Source organism: Ranitomeya imitator, chromosome 2 (genome assembly GCF_032444005.1).
Source record: "Ranitomeya imitator isolate aRanImi1 chromosome 2, aRanImi1.pri, whole genome shotgun sequence".
In the NCBI taxonomy this organism is placed as follows: Eukaryota; Metazoa; Chordata; class Amphibia; order Anura; family Dendrobatidae; genus Ranitomeya; species Ranitomeya imitator.
This window is the reverse complement of record NC_091283.1, coordinates 62,478,498-62,490,620: the sequence shown is the minus strand read 5'-3', so window position 1 is coordinate 62,490,620 and position 12,123 is coordinate 62,478,498. Positions and strand designations below refer to the sequence as shown.

The window sequence follows — 12,123 nt, the reverse complement described above, 5'->3', positions numbered from 1 at the left end:
ATAAGACATAATTTCAGTTGTTTCACACTTTTTTGTTAAGTATATAATTCCACATGTGTTAATTCATAGTTTTGATGCCTTCAGTGGGAATGTACAATTTTCATAGTCATGAAAATACAGAAAAATCTTTAAATGAGAAGGTGTGTCCAAACTTTTGGTCTGTACTGTATGTCTGTATTAATTAGTATATTTATGTCTGTATTCATTTGTATATTTATGACTGTGTTCATTTGCATATTTATATGTGTGCATCTATTTGTATATTTATATGTCTGTGTTCATTGGTATATTTGTATGTCAGTGTTCGTTTCCACATGTTTTCAATAGTGAACTTCTCTGTATATGTTAATGGGTACATTTCTATATATGTATTCACATTGTTTTATCGATATATTAGTGATCTATGCATTTATATGTCTGTGTTCTTTTGTAAATTTATATGTCTGTGTTCATTTGTACTTTTATATGTGTTTATTAGTAAACTTTTCTGAATATGTTCATTGGTACATTTCTGTGCATGTGTTCAATTCATTGGTTCATTGATATATTAATGTTGAGTGAAGCATTTGTTTCTGTGTTCATTTGTATATTTATATCTCTGTGTTCATTTCTACATTTACACATATGTGTTCATTCGTGAACTTCAGTAGTCCGCTTCGTTGTATGTGTTCATGCGTTCATTGATCTGTTAGTGTTGATTGATGCATTTATATGTCTGTGTTCATTTGTATATTTATATGTCTGTGTTCATTTGTATATTTATATGTCTGTGTTCATTTGTATATTTATATGTCTGTGTTCATTTGTATATTTATATGTCTGTGTTCATTTGTATATTTATATGTCTGTGTTCATTTGTATATTTATATGTCTGTGTTCATTTGTATATTTATATGTCTGTGTTCATTTGTATATTTATATGTCTGTGTTCATTTGTATATTTATATGTCTGTGTTCATTTGTATATTTATATGTCTGTGTTCATTTGTATATTTATATGTCTGTGTTCACTAGAGAATGTATGTGCTCATTGGTACATCATTATGTATGCATGAATTGATGCCTTTATACATATGTGTTGATAAGATGATTTTTTGAACAACGATACATAATTCTTACCATGGTCATATTATTCTCTAATCCAACATACATGAAGTCCCCTGGAATAATTTACTAGTCGGTGCTTCTGTCCATGGTCCTGACAGCTTGCTTAAAAAAGTTTCTGTGGATGCGTTGGTTGAACACACACCCTCAACACAACACACTCTTCCAGCAGCAACAACACTACATAATTTAAAAGGGCAGCCTGAGCAAGGACCTCAGAGATGCTAACGTGATTAAAAACGAGTCCCTCATTCATTGGGAAAGTGTACACAATAAAATATATTCCCTGTCTAATGCCCTCAGAAAAGGATTAATGTGGTCCCAGGCGAAATGCCAAATTGCGAATTTGAGGGAGTCTGAAACCAGAATGAGTGATGGTTCGGTAGAGTGAAGGATAGATGCATTAACGAGAGTTGGATCCATTTCTACAAAGTTTACTGCAAACTTAAACCATTCTCACAAGCCTTCATTGATTTCTGAGCGTCTTTTTCACTTGACAAAAAACTCAACTAATTGTTTCAGTAGCAAACTAATGTTACAGCCTGTATATAGGAGGACAATTAATAGAGTTTTAAAGCTGGAAGTTGAAACTTTAATCAATAAGCTTTCATTCATTCTCTTCAACTTATTTCCCCAATAGAAATATTGCCAAAGTGTCTGCATAACCCTTACCTATCTCCAGGAACTCCCCTATATATTCCTAAAATTTATCTAAAAAAGAAATAGCTATGTTTTATATATTTCCTAAATAATAATTACAAAAATATTTGTTGTATCATTATTATCAATTTATTTCTGTTGTACAAAGTATGATTGTTTGGGTCCAGATGAAAGTATCTGTAAAATATATATTGTAAAACTATTTCTAAGTTAATACTAAGTTAATACTTGGGTCAAGATGAAAGTATTGTATATTGTAAAATATATGTTGTAAAACTATTTCTAAGTTATATGTTGGTACAATTTTAAGAAAATGTAATATGTCTACAATTCAATATATGCTGATTATTTATTTAGTTACGCAACAAAATCATCAAGTTCTTTCACATTATATTCAATATTTTACCTTTTGCTTTGACATATCTAAGAGTCAAATGTGAGAAAGGTTTGGTTGATAACTTTATAATATACATCTTTGTTATTTCAATATCTGTCAGCAAACGTAACTTCTCTGATATAAATATTCAAACATTATTTAGTTCCTTCAATACGTCTATTGAAGAATTTAAAAATACAGATAAAAATTCACGTCTGATTATTCTAATAGTTGTTTATTTTTTTCGCATATGTTGAAACCAATGACTGCAAGATGCCAGGGATTGAACTTCTGGGCTGAATTATTAATGATATCGTATTAACTAGACTTTAAAGTGTAGAATTTTCTCACATAAGATATGACTAAGTAAAAGGATCATTTTCGGTGAATGTAAGAGCAATGTAGAATTGAACACAATTTAGTTAGACAGCGTGGGTTCTATGGTCATTCACTGTTTAGCATTTTTTTTTGTTTTTGAAAAGAACTGACATTTAGATAATATGTATTTTATGCATTTCTACTTTTGTAAAATATTGTATATTATATATCGATCTATCATCTATCTATCATCTATCTATCGATCGATCGATCTATTATCTATTTATCTATCTATTATCTATCTATCTATCATCTATCTATCATCTATTTATCGATCGATCTATTATCTATCTATCTATCTATCTATCTATCTATCTATCTATCTATCTATCTATCTATCTATCCATTATCTATTATCTATCTATTATCTATCTATTATCTATCTATTATCTATCTATCTATCTATCTATCATCTATCTGTCTACTATCTATCTACTAACATCTCTTTATTATCTATCTATCTATCTATCTATCTATCTAACATCTCTTTATTATCTATCTATCTATCTATTATCTATCTATCCTCTATCTTCTATCTATCTATCTATCTATCATCTATCCATTATCTATCTATCTATCTATCTATCTATCTATCTATCTATCTATCTATCTATCTATCTATCATCTATCCATTATCTATCTATCTATCTATCTATCTATCTAACATCTCTTTATTATCTATCTATCTATCTATCTATCTAACATCTCTTTATTATCTATCTATCTATCTATTATCTATCTATCCTCTATCTTCTATCTATCTATCATCTATCCATTATCTATCTATCTATCTATCTATCTATCTATCTATCTATCTATCTATCTATCTGTCTAACATCTCTTTATTATCTATCTATCTATCTATCTATCTATCTATCTATCTAACATCTCTTTATCTATCTATCTATCTATCTATCTATCTATCTATCTATCTATCTATCTATCTATCTATCATCTATCCATTATCTATCTATCTATCTATCTAACATCTCTTTATTATCTATCTATCTATCTACCTATCTATTTAACATTTCTCTATCATCTACCTATCATCGATCTATCTATCTACCTATCTAACATCTATCTATCTATCTATCTATCTATCTATCTATCTATCTATCTATTATCTATCAATTATCTCTCTATTTAACTTACCCAAATACTTCAGTTCAGACCCAAAAATATATTCACACACAGATTAGACTCCTGGATTCATCAGACCCCTAAATTTATCAGGTTCTAAATTTTGTCATATAGCTAATCATTATCTATCTATCTATTGTCTATCTATTATCTATCTATCTATCTATCTATCTATCTATCTATCTATCTATCTATTATCTATCTATCTATCTATCTATCTATCTATCTATCTATCTATCTATTATCTATCTATCTATCTATCTATTATCTATCTATCTATCTATCTATCATCTATCTATCTATCTATCTATCTATTATCTATCTATTGTCTATCTATTTATATCTCGATCTTTAGTCTATTTACCTGTTGATATATATCTAAAATAATACAATAATTAGACTACAAATGATAATACATGATTTTATTGAAATCAAATAGTGTAAAAAGATAAAACTTCCATTTGCTCTTGAATAAATTAAACATAAGTAAAGCATAGAAACCTTCTCTATCATGTGTCAGTGTTTATTACTGCAGTCAATGTATTTACCTTTATCCTGAAACAAATGAAGGGCTTTCATTGATTTGCATAGGCTCTGGTTCTCTTTCATAGTTAGCTGCGCTTTCAGCTGAACACATGTCGAATTTTTACTTACTGATTTCAAGCTGGAACAAGCCTCTCATTAATGTCTAGAACGCCTGCAATCACATTTGTTGCAAGTTGTCTTTTACTTAGAAATTACAAAGTATTTTCAATCAATCTTGGCTACGGGAATTCTAGTGGGACAAACCTTTCTGATATGTTTTTGATCTCTGGTGCTAAAGCATCTTTGTTGTGCACTTAGTTTGTAGTATTTATTGACATTTCATCTCCCTGTTAATGAAATATTTCTTTGATTTTTATGGTTCTGCTTGAAGTCAATGCATTTAATTTGAATTTCAAGTTTTAAAAACAAAGTCTTATCGATTTGTTTGAAGCAGGAAGTTTGCATTTCTTTTAAAGAAATCACTTTACTCATACTATCAATTTAATTACAACCACATATCAAGTGCAGACTTATTTTTTTTTGTGCCAACAGATCAAAAAAAGTTGTTTTTTTAAAGAAAAGAATGACCAAACCCGTGTTTTGACATTTTTAAATACTAATATTACCTCTATATAAAACTGTATAATATAAGCCTAGGTTATATTAACTTTGTTGGTGACATAAAAGTGACCTTTAAAGAATATGAATCAATTATGTGTTTTCTTTCTTTTGCTGAGTCATCAAATTGTATAAAGTAGCTCGATCTGCTCGCAGAATTAAAGAGTAAGGAAATAGCAATTTTTTTGGCTTTTTTATTCAAATTTTTACTAAATGTTTTGTATCATATAAAATAATTTTTCCAAGAACAAGTTTAGAAAATAATTATACTAAATACGTAAATATTGGCCCAGAGGGATCAAAAAGTGGACAATTACACCAAGGGTATGTAGATATTGTTGGAATTATTAGCACAGGATAATTTTTCTTCTCGCCCAAGAAAATCGAATAAATTTGTGCTAAATAATCATCATCACATCTTTTTTTTTTCCCACCAATACGATATTCGTTTTCATGATCCAGGTATCTCAGATGGAATTTTTCCCATTAAGAGTTTCATAATTAATAATAACCATTTCCTTCTTGGAATGCCTACACTTTCCCAAATATTCGTTTCTTGCACAGCCCTATATATTTCCACCTCGTTTGCTTAAATTAAAAAAAGCCAATTAATTCCACATTTTCTATGAGCATGTTCATTTTACAATTGTAACTTGCTCATAGGACATGAGAAATAATTTCCTAATTTCGGAAATTATCTTAAAAAAAAAAAGTAAAAAAAAAATGTTGACCGGAGTAAACATTTGTCACATAGAAATAAAATAAATATGGATTATAATTATTACAATTGTCATCATTGTTGCCCAGCATACAGCCTGAAATAATATTGTCCTTTAATAAATAATTGATAACTGTAGGAATATCGTATGCAGGAGTTCTGTCAGTACCTTACAGTGGAATATTCCGGATGCCTCAGGCTCAAGTTAAGACAAAATTCACATTGGTTTTTATACAACATTTGTTTGTCTTTTCAACACTAAAAAGAGTTGTAACTTTTTTTTAAATTAAAGGTATATGTTAATATTTATAATGTTAATATTGCAATAAACTAAAAAATGCATAAATTATATCCTCTATTAGACACTTACCTTTTCTTTTATTATAGTTAGTAAATCTTAATGCATGATTAAGATTAATAAATAATTAGTCTAAAAGATTAATAAAAGATGGTCTAAACAATGAAACAAGCCAATAAAATAACATAAAAAGCATTTTGAGAATTCTCACATTCCGACAGTTTTTGATACAATGTTTCTGCAGATTCCATTCCGACCCATGAAATCTAACATATTCCTATTACATCTATACGTCTTTGTTTAACAGTCAATTAATATTTTAAGCCAAATTAAGCTTGTATATTCCGATGACAGATCCCAGAATTAAAATAATAAAACAGAGAAAGAATGAGGTAAATCGTGCATGGTTTATTTGAAATTCTGTAGCATACACAGACACAAAATTCCTTTCTTTACACACATAGAAAATTAAAAGCTCCATAAAAAAAAAGAAAAAAAAAAGAAAGAAATAAACAGATGGGAAGTCCCTCTATTATGCCAAGCAACTTGTATCTTGCCAGAAAAAAGTGCAAATATTTAAATATTTCCAAAATAATGAACCTTAAGTATCCATTGTGAAATTGATTATATATAAGTTAAAACCTTTAAATATATAAAAAAAAAAAGTCGTCAATTCGTATTTTTCTTAAATTAAAGTTACACGCGCACACAAATGGTGAACTTGTGCTGAAATGCTATAGACAAATATGCACTTGAACATACAATGTCATATCCATTTCAAGGGAGAACCTAAGGGGGGAGGAGGAGAAAAAATTGTGAAGAAACTAATTTGATTGTCGAAGCATCTTTGTAGTGGAATTGCAGGGTCATGACTATTTGAACTTACTCGCTGTTTCCTACTGAGTCTGAACATGTGCTTTCTAGCAAATGATGAGGTAGAAACAAAACAGTTATTGGAGGGCGAATACAACCATGCAGAGACAAGAACTGTCGGAAGTCGATGGGTTTCCGGTTCTATCAAATAAAATTGTGTTTGGTTTGGGAGGATTTGGGTGTGTGTGTGCGTTATAGCAAATTAAATAAGTCAATAACTTAAACCTTTTAACCACTGGTGCAATATCATCATCATCACAGGTTAATATTTACAATAATAAATATAAAAGGGGAGTTCAAACTTAGAGAAAAGTCATAGAGGATTTCAAGTTTCGCTTTCCCGATCCTTTTGATTTGTTTTTGTTTTTTTAGCTTTTTTTTAATTTTGATAATTTTTGGAATTTTACAGTCAAGGGAGATTTTTTTGGTCGTAGACACCCAACCAAAGACACCATCCCAAACATTCCACTCACCAGCACAGCTTTACAGGTGGCTACTACTGTATGTCCCAGTCCTTATATCAAATTCATCTCAAGGTTGACTGTATCTAAATTCCCTTAGATTGAAAACAGTTAATTGGTCAGTTCGAAAAGAGAGCAGCACTTCTCAGTATGTCGCCGAAAACTTCATTCTTTTCTGTTTCTGCCTCTGATTACAAAACCAGACCCGCACTACATTCTTTTTTAAGTCTAGCTTTTCTGCAATCGCTGCAATCTTTTCTGAAGAAGGTCTTGGCTGAACAGCAAAATAAGCTTCTAGTGACCTTTTTTCGGGGGCAGCAATAGAAGTACGCTTGCGTTTTTTGTCACCCCCGGTAAAAATTTCAGGCTTGGTCATTTTTTCCCTTTGAGCTCTTTCTGCTTCTTCTAACCAGGCTTCCAAAATGGGCTTTAAGGCCACCATGTTGTTATGAGATAACGTGAGAGACTCAAACCTGCAAATGGTGCTTTGACTAAGACAACCAACACCTGGGATCTTCAGATTGGCCAAGGCAGAACCAACATCGGCCTGAGTTACACCAAGTTTTATTCTCCTTTGTTTGAATCGTTCTGCAAAAGATTCAAGTTCTCTTGGGTCTGTCTCGTTTTCGGAGCAGGAGATGGCTGTATGCGTTACCAGGGCATGGTTGTGAGAAATGTTCATAGACTGTGCATGGTGGGCCATGTGGTTAATGGCAGACATATGAACGTGAGGATGGGAGTTTGTTGATCCGACATCTTGTCCCGGGACACCTCCTAAGGTAAGGGTAGGGTTTAGGTGATCTAGAAGTTCTCCATCTAAGCCCTGTGAAGGCTGATGGTGATGATGATGGTGATGTGAATGATGAGTTGTCAAAACTGAAGGGTGATGCAGATGCACTGACGAAGAGGTTGGCGTGCAGGACACGCTGTTCATGGTGTGGTAGGTGGCATCTGGCTTGAACGGATGTGTTTTCTGAGTTACAATATCCACAGCAGCCAAAGCTTCGGCTCCTCTGAGTAAAGTTTCATCGAATCCAGCAAAGATATTGCTTTGAAGCTAAAAATAAGAGAATAAAAGACAGGTAAGAATCTTGGCAAAGTTCATAACACCTCGATTTAAAAAAATATAATACCAACATGTGCCGTACAAATTATCGCACCACAACATTATCCAATGCAATCAAATTTTTTCAGAATGAATTAACACTTTGCATTCTCTAGACCAAGGAGTTGACATTACCCAATTTATAAGGAAAACAGTATTCTGGTCTCCAAATTTCTTGCACAGTTGAGTAGCCATATAATTTCATCAAATTGTTAAACGCTTACCTGGGGTGCGGGCAGACATGCTCTGCGGATGGCTTCCGAGCTCGTGTGGAGAGGGGCATATTTCGGCTCATGTAGCATGGGATGCATGCTGAAAGGCTGCTTGCTGTTCATGGACATCATCTTGAAGGGCAGTGTGGAAAGCCTTGTGGCTAGTGCATGAGCAGGTTGGAATTTGGTTCAGCTTTGCTCTTTTTAGTGTGTTGTTATTGTCTGACTCTTATCACAGTATCAGTGGCCCGGACCCCTCCTCGTAATTCATGGATTGGCGGAGTTTGGAGAGCCATGGACTCCTCCTTTCTGAAAGATGAGCTGGAGGCAGTGAGATCACTCCAGAGCATCATCAAACCCTCACTCCTCCAGACTTCCCCTGAGCCCTGATGAACAGCAGGCAGTCAGGTGGCTGAGGATGTATCCTGATACCATTGTGTGCATGGACTGTTACATCGCACAGCATGCGGCTCATAGTAAGAGGATCTGCTGCTCTCTGCTCCCGAGACAATGAAAGAGAAGGCATCCAAGAGAGGAAATTACTAGCTACAAAAATTACAGCTGGCAAAGCGTGACTGCAAGTCTCTATTCAAGGATACAAAGTGGCCGGCCCCCCGCTTGTGCGCATTTATCCAAAGACCCCGCTCTTATGTCTACGCATCATTACTAGCCGAATATTGTTATTAATCACATTATGGAGACGGAGAGGCAATGACCAGTGATTTATTCTAAATATTCATAATTATTACTAGTAATGAATGCATTTAACAAGAATATTTAGCAATATTTACTTTTTTCTCCTTTTATTTGATTTAGCGAGTACAAGCACAGATAAATGCAATCAATGTCAAATCTACATAAATACATGCCAGTTATTATTAGGATATTTATTGCTTTGAAAGATTTTACCTTTGTGTAAATGCATTAAAATCTTTATTGGAAATCTAGTGAGTTAATAAATTATTGTACTAAAAGTATAATCTTTACTGACTTTCAATTTCAATCAGTCTTCTTTATATATTTTATCTATTATCTATCTATCTATCTATCTATTATCTATCTATCTATTATCTATTATCTATCTATCATCTATCTATCTATTATCTATCTATCATCTATCTGTCTACTATCTATCTATTATCTATCTATCTATCATCTATCTATCTATCTATTATCTATCTATCTATTATCTATTATCTATCTATCATCTATCTATCTATTATCTATCTATCATCTATCTGTCTACTATCTATCTATTATCTATCTATCTATCTATCTATCATCTATCTATCATCTATCTATCTATCATCTATCTATCTATTATCTATCTATCTATCATCTATCTATCTATCTATCTATCTATCTATTATCTATCTATCTATCTATCTATCTATCTATCTATCTATCTATTATCTATCTATCTATCTATTATCTATCTGTCTACTATCTATCTATTATCTATTTATCTATCTATTATCTATCTATTATCTATCTATCTATCTATCTATCTATCTGTCATCTATCTATCTATCTATCTATCTATCTATCTATCTATCTATCTATCTATTATCTATCTATCTATTATCTATCTATCATCTATCTATCTATTATCTATCTATCTATCTATCTATCTATCTATCTATCTATCTATCTATCTATCTATCTGTCATCTATCTATCTATCTATTATCTATCTATCTATCTATCTATCTATCTATTATCTATCTATTATCTATCTATCTATTATCTATCTATCTATCTATCTATCTATCTATCTATCTATCATCTATCTGTCTACTATCTATCTATCATCTATCTATCTATCTCATATCTATCTATTATTGTGTTTGAAACTGTTAAACTGTAAAGCGCTGCGGAATTTGTTGGCACAATATAAATAAAGATTATTATTATTATTATTATTATCTATCTATCTATTATCTATTTATCTATCTATTATCTATCTATCTATCTATCTATCTATCTATCTATCTATCTATCTATATATTATCTATCTATCTATTATCTAACTATCTATTATCTATCTATCTATCTATCTATCTATCTATTATCTATCTGGAATTGCTTGCCTGAGGAGGTGGTGATGGCGAACTCAGTCGAGGGGTTCAAGAGAGGCCTGGATGTCTTCCTGGAGCAGAACAATATTGTATCATACAATTAGGTTCTGTAGAAGGACGTAGATCTGGGGATTTATTATGATGGAATATAGGCTGAACTGGATGGACAAATGTCTTTTTTCGGCCTTACTAACTATGTTACTATGTTACTATGTTACTATGTATCTATTATCTATCTATCTATCTATCTATCTATCTATCTATCTATTATCTGTCTATATATCTCTATCTATTATCTATATATTATTTATTATATCTATATATATTATGTATCTATCTATCTATCTATCTATCTATCTATCTATCTATCTATCATCTGTCTATTTATCTATCTATTATCTGTCTATCTATCTATCTATCTATCTATCTATCTATCTATCTATTATCTATCTATTATCTACAGTATCTATCTTTTATTATATCTATCTATATATATTATGTATCTATCTATCTATCCATCTATTATCTATATATTATCTATGTATTATCTGTCTATCTATCTACAAATATCTATCTATCGAGAAAAAAAGAAAGCAGCACTAGCAAACCATGTAATAGTATGGGTGCCAAAAGCCTTCCAGACATGGAGCAATTCTCCAAATATTAACAAAAAATGAAGGCAGCACACCATTTGAGAAAAATAGAAATTGTGGTTTAATAGCCCATAGGGCCCAGCGACGTTTTAGGTCAACTGAGAAAAAAGGTTCTCAGGTGAGACCAAATATCGTTGAGCCCCTATGGGCTGTTAAACCACAATTTCTATTTTTCTCAAATGGTGTGCTGCCTTCATTTTTTATTAATATCAATCTATTTATCCATCCATCTACAAATTATCTATCTATCTATCTATCTATCTATCTATCTATCTATCTATCTATCTATCTATCTCTCTATCTCGGAGCAAAAAAGCTGCCTGCTTTTTTGTGTCTATATTTTTGCAAATAATGGATATTTTGCTTGGGAGGCCTTACACCCACTATGCTTGGATAAATAGTGTGCTGTTCAATTTTTTCTAATATCTATCTATTATCTATCTACAGTTGTGCTCAAAAGTTTACATACCTCGGCAGAATTTTTGCTTTCTTGGTCTTCTTTTCAGAGAATATGAATGATATCACCAAAACCTTTTTCTCCACTCATAGTTAGTGGTTGAGTGAAGCCATTTATTGTCAGACTACTGTGTTTTCTCTTTTTAAATCATAATGACAACCCAAAACATCCAAATGACCCTGATCAAAAGTTCACATACCCTGGTGATTGTGGCCTGATAACATGCACAGAAATTGACACAAATGGGATTGACTGGCCACTAAAGGTAACATCCTCACCTGTGACCTGTTTGCTTGTAATCAGTGTGTGCATAAAAGCTGAGTGAGTTTCTGGGATCCAAACAGACTCTTGCTTCTTTCATCCAGCCACTGATGTTTCTGGATTGTGAGTCAATGACAAAGTAAAAGAATTATCTATCTATCAATATTTATCTGTCTGTCAAATTCCATGCAAATAGCTGTTGGA

At 31.7% G+C, this 12,123-nt stretch overlaps 1 protein-coding gene across 1 annotated transcript; it reads right to left on the bottom strand.

The window, feature by feature from the left end:
- Positions 1 to 6,208: 6,208 nt before the first annotated feature.
- LOC138661899 (brain-specific homeobox/POU domain protein 3) lies at positions 6,209 to 8,696 on the bottom strand. The gene is made up of 2 exons (XM_069746854.1): positions 8,484 to 8,696; positions 6,209 to 8,211 (listed from the first exon to the last, which is right to left on the bottom strand). The coding sequence occupies exons 1-2, from the start codon at positions 8,601 to 8,603 to the stop codon at positions 7,300 to 7,302; spliced, it is 1,032 nt and encodes a 343-aa protein (XP_069602955.1). The 5' UTR covers positions 8,604 to 8,696; the 3' UTR covers positions 6,209 to 7,299.
- Positions 8,697 to 12,123: the final 3,427 nt, after the last annotated feature.

Bases quoted from the DNA above. Each gene is read 5' to 3' on its own strand.
- LOC138661899 (XM_069746854.1), bottom strand. From the start codon at position 8,603: ATGATGTCCATGAACAGCAAGCAGCCTTTCAGCATGCATCCCATGCTA. The intron at 8,212-8,483 runs GTAAGCGTTTAA...TCTTATTTTTAG, and splicing joins CATGTCTGCCCGCACCCCAG to CTTCAAAGCAATATCTTTGC.